Source organism: Sitophilus oryzae, unplaced genomic scaffold, assembly GCF_002938485.1.
Source record: "Sitophilus oryzae breed Bouriz unplaced genomic scaffold, Soryzae_2.0 scaffold_1297_pilon_pilon, whole genome shotgun sequence".
NCBI lineage: Eukaryota > Metazoa > Arthropoda > Insecta > Coleoptera > Curculionidae > Sitophilus > Sitophilus oryzae.
In genome coordinates, this window is record NW_022145945.1 from 396,472 (window position 1) to 409,608 (window position 13,137).

The 13,137-nt window shown below is 35.6% G+C and overlaps 2 protein-coding genes across 2 annotated transcripts in view; one reads left to right on the forward strand and one right to left on the reverse strand.

Moving 5' to 3' along the window:
• The window catches only part of LOC115874500 (vesicular glutamate transporter 1), a 148,570-nt gene that overhangs the window by 96,341 nt on the left and 39,092 nt on the right, over nt 1-13,137 (reverse strand). The window lies entirely within an intron of this gene.
• On the forward strand, nt 7,365-13,080 carry LOC115874503 (polygalacturonase-like). The gene is made up of 5 exons (XM_030889651.1): nt 7,365-7,802; nt 8,292-8,500; nt 8,686-8,868; nt 12,588-12,729; nt 12,786-13,080. Exons 1-5 carry the CDS (start codon nt 7,511-7,513, stop codon nt 12,794-12,796), a joined length of 837 nt encoding a protein of 278 aa, XP_030745511.1. The 5' UTR covers nt 7,365-7,510; the 3' UTR covers nt 12,797-13,080.

Genomic DNA, 13,137 nt, shown 5'->3' on the forward strand with positions numbered 1-13,137 from the left:
TTTGTCCGATTTGCTACTGTAGCATTATTTACGGTTGATTAAGTATAGAGATGGGAAAATATATTGGAAACTGATATAGCTGGTAAACATAAAGAAATATTAGTCTATTTATTAATAAAACAACATAAATAAAACAAACTATTTTATTAATAATAACACTTACCAAATTTAATACGTTAAAGGTTGATTAATTAACTTTAGCTTAATTTTTTTAAACCAGTACCTTTTGACATTATTTTTCTGCAGTACTAAAATCCATTATTTACCTATCCTGTGATGTCGATATTTTACAGCTACTCCAGTTTTTAGTATATGTTTAGTACGATCATTGTACCATATATGAGATGCACTTATCTACGACGAGATGGTATACAAACTTTATTGATGGTAACTTTATTGGTGTATAAGACTTTCTGCCTGGGTAGCGACTATTAACTATAAACTGTGTTCTGGGTCTACAGTTAATTTTCCCTCGATTTTTCCTCCACTTGACTTCAAAAGACACAAAACACACGTAATAACACGAATCAAAATGCAGCATCTTCCAAAACGCAGGGTATTTAACATAAGTTGACACAAAATTATAACCTATAATTTGGCAAGTCTTTGACACGCCTCAAAAATCTAAAAGCGAGTTCATACGCATCGTCCGTTTGTCGTTCATCTTCCGTCAAGCCAATAAAATTGAAATATGATCTGTCATTTTTGAAATAAACAAATAAAACTGGTTAAAAATAACAAGAGACGACGTATAACGGGTTTATATTTAAACCCATCCATAGTTAACTTAAAAAATATTAGAAACTTTTTTCAGTAAAATAAATAGATTGTTATGGGACATCATCTACTTTTCTAATATAAGCATATTTAAAAGCCGCTAAAAAGGGAAAAAATCAGCCTAGTACCTATACAAAAAAAAGGAGGCAAGTCCAGCAAAAGAGAAAAGAACTAGACTAGTAATTGATTGCCTTTTTCCAGTTTGGAGAGAAATTGACTTATTGCTTCTTTTTCTCTTCACTTATAGTTTTTTTTCGAATATCTCCAGAAATATTCGGATATGTTTAACATCAAAAACGGCATTTTGTTCGTCATAAAATTGCGCAACTTTTCCAAAATTCACAATGGTCACCCCCGAATTTACAACACTCCGTCCGAGAGAAAAAGCTTCTTTTACTGTAAAAAATCACTTACTAAAGGGTCGTGCTTTCTCTGAATTGATGGCCGAAATCGTTGAACAGTGACCGCTTCGACGACATTTGTTTTCTTTTCGTGGGCGACCCTTAAGGGACACGTTACGGGAAACAGAAAAAGTGCATCGAAACCCCAATTTTTCATCTTTTGTATTGCCAGCGACTTAAGTAGATTGCCAGGTCAATTATAGTGCTTTATCACAGTTTTTATAGTATAGTCGCCTATAAGATAAAATTCAGATTTCAAAAAAAGCTATTTCGTATACAACCTATTATAAGCCGACGGCACTATACAGGGTGTCTCAGAAATAAGTGCAAGTTTTTAACCCAAACAAAATAATATCAAGAAAAAATGTATTCTTGGCATTTACCGGAAAATGTTGAAAAACTTTTGAGTGCCACTGTTCATTCTTCGTTTATGGTGGCATTGAGAGTCTTAATAATCTAAGATTGAGAGGATCTCAGAGAAAATACATTGTTGCCACCTCCTAATTTTATTCATAGTATAGATTACTATACTAATCTAGAGAAACGCGCAATGTTTTAAATACTTTTTACAGTTGCGCAAACTGAAAAAATAAATCTTAAAAAATTATTACAGCTTTTTTCACCATATTAGGAAATATGTTCAATCGTTTTAATCAACAGTTATAACCTTTCAATATTTAGTTAGTTCTTCATATAGATGGGTTTTTCAACAGTAGTTTTTTAACAAAGCCAACAAATGATTTTTATCTGGTATTTTACCGTTGAAAAAATCCTATGTAATCATTTTTTTATAATTAAATACAAAAAATGTTCATTTTCCACCTAATAAAGGGATAATATACAGGGTGTTTCATGTAAAAAAACGAAGAAAAACTATTTTATATTCTAGAAAGTTTGGCATATAAACACCTTGTATGGTTTAAGCTTACGATATTTATAGCAAAGTAAGTACAGCCCAACTATAGCAAATATCTAGTATAGTTTCGTCGGTGCGTCTGTCCGTCTGTCCGTCTGTCCGTCTGTCCGTCTGTCCGTCTTTCCGTCTTTCCGTCTGTCCGTCTGTCCGTCTGTCCGTCGTCCGTCCGTCTGTCCGTCTGTCCGTCTGTCCGTCTGTCCGTCTGTCCGTCTGTCCGTCTGTCCGTCTGTCCGTCTGTCCGTCTGTCCGTCTGTCCGTCTGTCCGTTCGTCCGTCTGTCCGATCTGTCCGTCTGTCCGTCTGTCCGTCTGTCCGATCTGTCCGTTCTGTCCGTCTGTCCGTCCGTCCGTCCGTCCGTCCGTCCGTCCGTCCGTCCGTCCGTCCGTCTGTCCGTCTGTCCGTCTGTCCGTCTGTCCGTCTGTCCGTCTGTCCGTCTGTCCGTCTGTCCGTCTGTCCGTCTGTCCGTCTGTCCGTCTGTCCGTCTGTCCGTCTGTCCGTCTGTCCGTTCTGTCCGTCTGTCCGTGTGTCCGTCTGTCCGTCTATCCGTCTATCCGTCTGTCCGTCTGTCCGTCTGTCCGTCTGTCCGTCTGTCCGTCTGTCCGTCTGTCCGTCTGTCCGGCTGTCTGTGATTTTAACCAAATTTTGCAAAAACATACTGTGGCACCCGAGAATCTGGCCATTAGTTTTTGGTGGGGATGGGTGGTTGGTAAGGGGGTATGGGAGGGGGTTAAAATTTAAAAAAAATCGTAACTCCAAAATTACAGTAGCTAGCAAAACGCGGTTTTCAATTTAAGATTAGGAATAATATTTGCAACAAAATTTGTAATAACATCAAAATCAGTCATATTTTAGTATGGGCGGCTATACGTGCCTCCCGGCGCCAATTATTTTTTTTTCTAAAAACGTTGAAAAAATAGTATATTGTTAGAAATATGATTATATAAACAAAATTGATTTATTTTTGGGAAGATAAGCACGGACCGCTGTCGGTCGCGCCAGTGTGATGAGACACTTCAGCACGCTCGTTTCAATGCTGTCTGTGTTTATTAAAGTTTCCCGATTATTATTTGCGATTTATAGTTGATTAAATGTGTTGAATTGTAGTTTATCGGAAAGGTTCTGTGTTTTTATTATTTAATTGCTAAAATCAGAAGTGGGATAGGGCTTACACCACAATAAGCTTTTGAGTGGCATGGTGAAACTTGGAAGATGCGTTTGAATAAGATAAGTACACAGGTTCTAATTAGGTTTACAAATCAAAATTATTGGTTGCCTGTTTGTGGCTTTGGAAGAGTACGAACAGTTAATATTTCAGTTAATCAGTTGAGTATAATAAAGTAATTTTTTTTGCGATTTATAGTTGATTAAATGTGTTGAATTGTGGTGTATCGGAAAGGTTCTGTGTTTTTATTATTTAATTTTGTTTTATTTTAAAAATGACACTTTTTGTGGCGAAACTGTACGTTTGACAAACAGTCGAGCACAAAAATTCATTTTTACTCCGAATAGAACATGTTTTTTTGTTTCCTAACCAAATAACTTTTTAAACAATTTCAAACGTTCTAAATAATAAAAAAAAAAGATTTAAAAATTATAAAAAACTATCTAATTAATCCACAAACACATAATTTTGAACCACCCCGTAAAAGTTAAAATATTTTCCTGAAATACGTTCTAATACATACCTTAGGTCTGCACTTAAATACAATTCCTAACTTTTTTATTCTAGAAGCTACAGATGCCCGACGCACTTTTGCCGGACCCTGTGTATGATCTATGAAACAAAAATCTATTAACGAAAAACTTTTTTATCGAGATTTCCCGAAAAATTCTCACTGGTGACAACAACGGACGCTCAATTCGACTTGATTAAAAAAGAATTTTCATTGGAAATTAAGGCCGAAAGAGGGAGCCAGGATCTAGATAAACGTCCCCGTCTCCAAATCCATTTCCCGTTGCAGTAAGATTAAAACTTTTCTGTTTCAATTACCTTTTGTCTTTTCCGCCATCCTCCTTCTCTCTTCTCGTCTTTTTCCGTCGACTGGGGCGGGGTTATTTAGCAGATTCACGATTTAGATTAGATTATCTCGTATACAGGGTCGACAGAAAACAGATACACTCGATTTGGGGTCCTACGAAGTTAGTTTCAGCGAGATAAGAGATAGTTTTAAACTAACAGTTATTGATGACCAGAGATGTACAAGATAAAAAGGATAAAAAGTATCTGAAATACAAGTTACAAGATACTTCTAAGCAAAGTCAGTTACAAAATACTTTTGGAAAAGGTATTTAAAATACTAGTTATAAAATACGTATACATTCTAAATAATTCTAGTAAAATAAAAACTTTTTTTCAAACATCACAAAAGTATTAATTTTTGCGACGTGAATAACAATATAAAAATAGTTATTTTTTATACAAGACGATAAAATGGTATGATTGTTACGTTTTAAAAAATATTCAGAAATTATTATTTCAATGAATTTATTACGAGCAGAAAAAATATTGTGCTGGTTTGGCGTTGGTTTCTATGTAATTTGACAAATATGTAACGTTTTTAGTTCGTTACATGTCTTTTTTATATATAATATATGATGTCTGGGCCTATCATCACCGGATTCCCTCTCGTTCAGGCCGGATAGTTTATTTGACGCGTAATTTTTACGTTCCCTGGTCGCCAATCCTGTTATCGTTCGACACAACCCTGTTACTATTCTGTGGAGGCGCGCGCTGTCAACGTCGCTTCTGTCAACTCTCTCCGTGCTTAACCTCACTTTGTTTTGACGCTCTGTTGTATCCCAGCTTTTAGAAATGGTGATTATTTAAATCTTGCTGTATAATTTGAATCAGCTGCTATTTCGAAGCAACAGGTAAAGATGAAATATTATCCTTTTAGATTCGATATTATTATTTAATATTTTTAGGGTAGAGTTACGGATGTCCCAACTTGTATTTTTATTTTGCTGGCACGTTGGCGTCCCTTTTCTTTTGTCCTCCAGAATGTCACATGGAAGAAAGGACATGTTGTTTATTATTTATTGAGCCCTCGGAAGTATTTCGAGGTAGGTTTATTTTGTTTATTAGACCTTGTTTGGTTTTAAACAAGAGTTTCATATTTTTAGGGTCCAAGGTACGGACTATTTCCAAGGTACGGACTGTGTCCAAGGTACGGACTGTGTCCAAGGTACGGGTAGTGTCTTATGTACGGACATTATCTTATGCACGGATGTCCTGTGGACGAGTGTCCCCAGTAAGAATGGTTTTTTCTTACATATAAGTGCCACAGCATGGGTGTAGCTTGAGTCCCATGCTGCTTCGTTCCCAGCTGTAAGCTAGTTAGTTACGGCTGTACCAATTTATGGTGTCTCATTCTGGCCCCTTTGGTTGTGTTGGATGGCTGAGTACAGAGAAATGCGAGACCACCTCACGATGGTACTGTTTTAAGCAGGATTGCATAAAGAACAGCTAAGTGTAGATTTAAGTTATAGTTTTGCATTTAACATTTAAAACATTTACAGTCTTAAACAATAATGTACATCTTAAATAATATCGTATAGACTATGTTGAGTGGTTAGATTGTTAAGAACATTGATGTCGATTTAGTAGTTAAAATATAATTTAGATCTTAGGTTTCATTGCATTATGTCTTGTAATAGTATTACTTTTTTATAGATATTATTATTGCACTCTAACATCATCTAAAATATATCAAATTAATTAAAGTAATGCTACATTTCATACATTCTCTTAAACTTTACATTTCTTGTATTTTATCATAGTCGTTTTCATAGATATTTAGTACAACTCTTACCACCACTTTCTCATATAACCACTACATATTCACTAGAACTCTACAATGTCATGTATCAGCAACGAACATCATGAATGAATATAGTCATTAGTTTTAAGTAATATACAACTGTGTTTTCTTTCTCCGTACATGCCTGGCGCCCAATATCTATTTTTTTTGTTTATTGTTATTAATTAGTTTTCTTTCCAGTGAAATACCTTATCCACGACTGCTCTCCGATGAAAAGCTGCCGTTCGCAGTGGTAGTGGTTTAAAAAACGCTACAAATAAATAAAGCAACATTAGGGTCTCCAACATTAGTCGTCTCACACGACCGAAGTCATCAAACCGGACGACCGGCAATCGTATTATGACGTATATAATTCCAACGTACGCCACGTAACCTCACTTTGCGTCAGTGATTTGTGGATTTGTGCAACTATATTTTAGTTTTTGTTTTCTCCTTAAAAAATGGGTAGCCACTTTTTTAAGATAGTATATATACAACATTAAAAAGAATTGGAACCAGTACCTCACATGTGGGAGGAGGATAGGGTCTGCTGGTTTCCTAAGCTAAAAATAAAATTAAGATGCACCAGTGTAATGCAGCATCTCTTCCGGATAAAAAATATTCCTGGGTGGGGGCAAGATATCACTACTACTATTATTATTTTGCAAAAGCCTCGACCTCTTTCTGGAAAATGTAGATGAATGTCTAAATGCCTTTTTAGTGTTTTTTTAGGCATAATAAAACAAATTAAGTTTGTTTACAAAAACTTTTTATTAGGTTATGTTAATGATGTTCATTAGGCCGCAAATGCTACTTAATGGGTTGTATTTACGGACATAAATAGAGATACGTAAATTAGGTTATAAATATGAACATAAAATACAACAAAATATAATTTGACGTTACTTTAGGGATTATCAGTGAGACGTATCCTATTCGGACAACGGGTAGACGTCGGGCTAGTTCAAGTATATGTACGTCGTGCAAGCCAACGTGGAAACGACGTTGGGAAATTAATAAAAATGGTACGTTGTTATTTTGTACGTCGACAGATCGTTGGATTTACCGACTCGGATCCAACGACGTCGCTTTTAATAGGAAAGCGACGTCACCGGTCGTATCACCAGCACCCTACCTAAATTTGCAAAAAGTCTGACGACGCTTCAGGTCAGATTTAGTTCGAAGTCAGATAGATGCTACTTGGGTTGGTTCAAAGTTGGGGATGTAGTTAAACACTATAGGTAGTCTACAAACCGAACTTTGTTAATTAGAATTAAAGATACAATTACTTAATTATTTTATTTCAAGAGTTATGAACTCAAAAGTCCACAAAAATATATTTTTCAATTAACTCAAGCACCTGTGATATATTTTTGTTTGCTTATATGGACACAAACACTTATAAAATTATTTCGAAATCAATCTTGAATTGATCTAAAAACATATTTAAACCACTTGTAATCGTTATTACAAATAAGTACTTCTAAACTAAAAGGAATGTTATTGATTCTATTACTAAAAATAATCTCATTAATAAATTAACGTCACTTAAATAACTAAAGTAATTTGAATGAAATATTAATTTGATATTAATCCAGTGACAATACATCAAAAACGATGAATTTTCGAATTGTTGTGATAGTGTTTTCTTTAATAGGAACAAATCTGCCTGTTAAAGCTGAAGATATTTGTAATGTTACTGCCTACGAAGACATACAAAATGCAGTAAGTAACTGTAGTACAATTGTTTTGAAAGATGTGGAAATTCCAGCAAATACAACACTAGAATTGCATCTGAACAATAATACAGAGTTGATATTTGATGGTAGATTAACTCATGTACCTGTGGATTTGATTGGGTATTTGGTAACAATTTATGGGAATGGTCTTACAATCACAGGAACAAAAGGTAATTAGTTTATTTTAATAATTATTTTTAATGGATATTTACATTTTTTGGTACGCGGAATTTAGGTTTGGTTTAGCTTCATAAATTTTAAATTACTAACGTTTGGGTTTGGGTTTATTTTTATTAATTTCCTCTAAACGAAGCACATGTGTATAGGCTTGGTTCATTCTCCGCCGGTGCTGCCACCGCCAGAGAATATCACTTATTCACTTATTTTTACTACCTGAAACAGCGTTACATCACACAAACCTCGTACCTGAGTGTTGCATAGTCTCAATAACTGCACTAGCAAAACTAAAATACTTAAATATTATGACAAAACCCCGATTTCAATATTATTTTAATGCGATCGAAATGCCGCGCCGTCGTCGGTGTGAACTATAATAGACTATATATATATATTGACAATTTCTGTAGAGTGCGCTGCGGTCGGAATTTGTTGAAATCAACTGATATGCACCAACCCTATAGGCATATTTCATTTTCTAGATCATGTACTTGATGGAATGGGCCCTCAACACTGGAATGGTAAAAACGAAACCATAATTATGAGGCCGAATTTGTTGATGTTTAAAGTAACCAACACTACAATTAAGAATCTGAATATACTGAACTGTGCCAATCATTGTACTCATATTTCTGATTCATCTGATGTCATTGTTTCTAACATCTTTATCGACAATCGGGAAGGTTATCCCGTAAGTTATTTTTAATGTTCTTTTCTAACTTTAACTTTCACGCCTCTTTAAAAAAAATTAATACAACTTTTGCATAAAATCATCTGGGTAGATTATATTCAACCTTTTCAAAATTTACATGGGATTTCACATAGGTATGTCTCTCTTTCCGATGCACCTTAAGGTTTATATTTCTTTACGTTTAGGGTGTGGCACCGGTGGGAAAATTTGCAGCTAACACGGATGGAATAGGCATATCAGGATCCACTGAGATATATATTTCAGATGTCGTGGTGTTCAATCAGGACGATTGCGTAGCTATTACTAAAGGACAGAATATATTTGTCGAGAATTTGTTCTGTAACGGATCCCATGGACTGAGCCTCTCTGTAAGTACTATGTATAATTAAATTATACATATCTATATACAGACCGGACCACCGTAGTAGTAACATAGGCAGAACCGGACAAATTAGCGTATACCCGTCCGCCGGATAAAAAGCAGGCGAAAAAATGCGATAAAATAAAAATAGGTCGATATGTGATAAGAATGTTTCAGAATTTGTATTTATTCGTGTTTTAATAGCCAAGACGAATACATAGATTCTCGCAACAGTTCTCGTGTAAAATTTATTTTTTAAGTAAAATAATGGATGTTTACGAAGTTCGTGAGAAAACTCAAATTGTAAAATAGTAAATGGTATTTCCAAAATAGATCTTATCGGGATATACAAACACTTTTTCCACAAACTTTTGTAAACAGGCCAATTCCATCTTTACCTACCTATATCAAGAGTTATTAATAATTTTGAAACACATGGGTGCGTATCCAAAAACCCAAAAAGCCTGATGTGTTGATTAATGAAGAAAAGGAGTTAAAGCAAGAGTTCATTTGTGCTACCGCGGATCAAAATCCCACGTTTTCAAGTAACCAAATTGCTGAAAATTCTTCACTTAGCACGGTTAAAAGAGTCATTAAAAAGAATGGATACCGATCGTATAAAGCGCGCAAAACTCAAGAAATTTTCCATGAAGACCAATTTCGGCGTATGGCGTTTTGTGAATCTGTAATGGAAAAGGCCAATTTAGATGAAAACTTTATTCGGCGTATAGTTTTCACCGACGAATCAAGTTTTCCTTTATTGAGTCGTCATAACCATACACAAGTACGATATTGGTCTCAGAAAAATTTGCACAGATATTTTGAGGTACGCACGCAATACCCTCAAAAGCTAAATGTTTGGGGTGGTTTTGTGGGGGAGCATATGATTGGTCCATTTTTTATAGAGGGTGATTTAACTGTTGCAAAGTATTTGTACTTGTTACAGCAGCAGATTGTCCTTAGAATTCGTGAGTTATTGAGAGAAAGATTCCACAATGTCTGGTTTCAACAAGATGGTTGCCCTGCCCACAATGCCCGTATTGTTCAAGAATATTTGAACAATACTTTTCCCAACCGTTTAATTAGTGGATATGGAACTATTTTGTGGCCCGCTAGATCACCAGATCTTTCTCCCAATGATTTATTTTTGTGAGGTTATGTAAAATCCAAAGTGTATGGTCATAATAGGGCTAATAATCTGGATGAGCTTCAAGTAAAAATACGAGAGGCTTTCCAAACTATTAGCCCTAATATGTTAACCAATGTCAGATGGAGATTTTACGACCGCCTAGGCTCCTGTCTAGCACAAGAAGGTCGTCTTTTTGAACACTTGTTATAACTTTTTTTTATTTAGAGTAATATTTTAGTTTTTTTTGGGTTTAGAGAATTTATTTATTTTTAGTTTTGGCTTGTAAACACACTCAAATAATAAAGATTTAAGTATTTTTATTTTAAATGTTACCTTAAGTGAAGGTAAACACTCAAAATGAAAATAATAAATACTCGGCACTCCTCGCGTCGTATTCCTAGTCTGTCACGACCGACCCGTCCAAGCACAACTGCAACTGCGTACTGCCTGACTAGCCGACTAGCCGGCAGTGAATCTCGAGTACGAACGCAAATTGGGTAAACGTAAATTCGTCCGGCAACTTGCTATGTTACTAGTAGCCTGGTCTTCTCTGTATAGGTCTATTTTACTCTCTTCTTTTTCCGAAAACTGCGATGTGGTGTTTTTTTACAAGACACCAGGGCCATATCTGGGGGGGTGTTTTGGGGGTTCAAACCCCCCCCGAAATTATGGCCGAAAATTTTTAAAAAGTAATGATCATTGAGTAAGTAAATAAGAACGAAACAACCAAACCAAACCAAACCAAACCAAACGTCCATATACGGGCTGCAGCAGAATTTGTGACCTTAGACGCCAACTTTTTAGACATAACGACATCATCAGCTGGTCACCAGCGACAATTTTAGCGATTTTTAATAGTTGGTTGTGTGTAGTGAACTTTGTATAAACTTTATTACAATGGTAATTTGTTCAGCTTTCAAGTGTAAAAGGCGCAATGTAAGAAAGAGCCAGAAGTTACGTTTTATAGGAAAATAAATAGTCCCCTACAACTTTTTAGCGTTTTTTTATTGAATTCGATAATTATTTTTCTGATATTATATGTACTTGATATGTACTATGCGTCGATACTAGTTATGTACCTTTTGTCAACATTTTAATACGTTTTTTTCGTAATTAATTAGTATGATACTACTCGATACACCATAGACGTAGTGAAAACATATAATATCAAATATATAAATATCCCTTCAAGCGGCAATGTTAAGTAAAATATGTGCCACGGCACTGTTTGGAAGAATGGTCACAGTTTGTCTCAGGTGCTATTTGTCCTTGTATTCTTTAGTCATTGATGAATATACATTATACATCCCTAACCTTATTTTTCCACTTTGAAAGCAAATGTCATTTCGATTTTCGACTTTCAACATTCAAGTGTTTAAAACAGCAAAAGTTTGACAAGGACAAGATTTTGAATGTTGTGTGTTTTGCTGGTCATTAACGTGATTAACGTTTGTTATTGTTCTGCTATTAGACAAAAGAATTCTTTTTGGACTATGACACTTTAGCGGCAGAACTAAACTTGTGGCGGCAAAATGGAAGCAGCTACCTGCAGTCGACCGACCTAAAAACGCCATCGAAACGATAATCGGAGTGTAACCAGTGTATATTTCCCAAATATATACATTTTATTAATGATCCTAGCAACTCTACCAGTGTCAACAGCTAAACCAGAAAGGTCTTTTTCAACCCAATGCCGCAACCGCACATGCGGTATTTGGCGATCTCCGATCGGGGCTTTGCCGATTTCCTATGTGTTTGGATGAGGAAGTCGGAGTTCGGCGACACGATCGGCGACGAGAACGAGCGCTCGTCTCTATGTTGTTGCTATCAGAGCCCGCATGTGTGGATGGAAAGGCGAAGTCCGATCACGAGCGTTCGGTAGTTGACGAGCGCTCGGAGTTAAATGCCGCATGTGCGGTTGCGGCATAAGACGATTGAAGGACTTTCTACGTAACTCTACAGGTCAGGAGCGATTGACAGGACTTGCTCTATTAAGCGTACATAGAGAAATAAATATCGATATCGAAGAATCATATCAATCGTTTTTCCAGGAAGAATGGGTCAATCGTTTTTCCAGGGAAAAGACCAGTTTATCCTTTAAAATTATTAATTTTTACCTGTTGTTGTTATTTACCTGTTAAAGCGATTTTTTTATTATGCTTTTTTCTGCAGTTTTGTACCCCCCCTCCCAAGCCAAACTCCCCCGAAATTTTGGTCTAGATACGGCCCTGCAAGACACCAAAATTGTAGTAAATACCAAGAGGAAAAAAATCGGTCGTCGGTAAAGTTGGAGATAGTTTTACTAATATTTATGTAGGGGAGGGGTATTTTTCACCCTTCCTGTACTTTTTTTAATTTTTGTGAGAGTCAAATGTTAAAGCATGTAGGTATCAAAACATAGACACCCCAAATTTTTTCAAATCGGAATAACGGTTCTTAAAAAATGTGATTAATTTTTCTATATATAAAGTTTTTTTACAAATTGCAACACTTTTGCAAATTGTGTCTAATAAACTTATTTTGACTCCATAATACATAGTAATTCTATGTCCACGGAATATTGGGACGCCCTGGATACATTTTTTTATTAATTTAAGGTTGGTGGAGGTGATGTCTCAAACGTGATCTTCAAAGATTCCATATTAACTCAACCCCGACAAGCAATTCACTTAAAAACTCACAATGACGGCACCGATGGTCACATTTACAATATCCTCTATGAAAACATCCTCTTTTTAGGTATACCATAATTAATTTTTTTTTCCATATAGTACAACAAAAATATATATTTTTAGATGCCTTTTAAAATGGGAATATCAATACAACAGAACTACCCCAGTGGCGAACTAAGAGGCAACGTACCTATAACGAATCTAACTCTTCTGAATGTCCATGGTACTGTTTTGAGTGATGCAATACCCGTTTCAATACTCTGTGCTGAAGGGGCCTGCTCAGATTGGAACTGGATAAATGTCACTGTATCAGGAACTCAGAGTAATAATGAATGCGAGAATATTCCCGAAAATATGCGCGATAAAATTGTTTGTTCCTAAGGATATGAGTTTTAAATAAAAAAGAACGATAGTACAACAGTTTTTCATTACACAATTTGCATTAAAAAAATATAAAGGGGCGAACACTCCGATT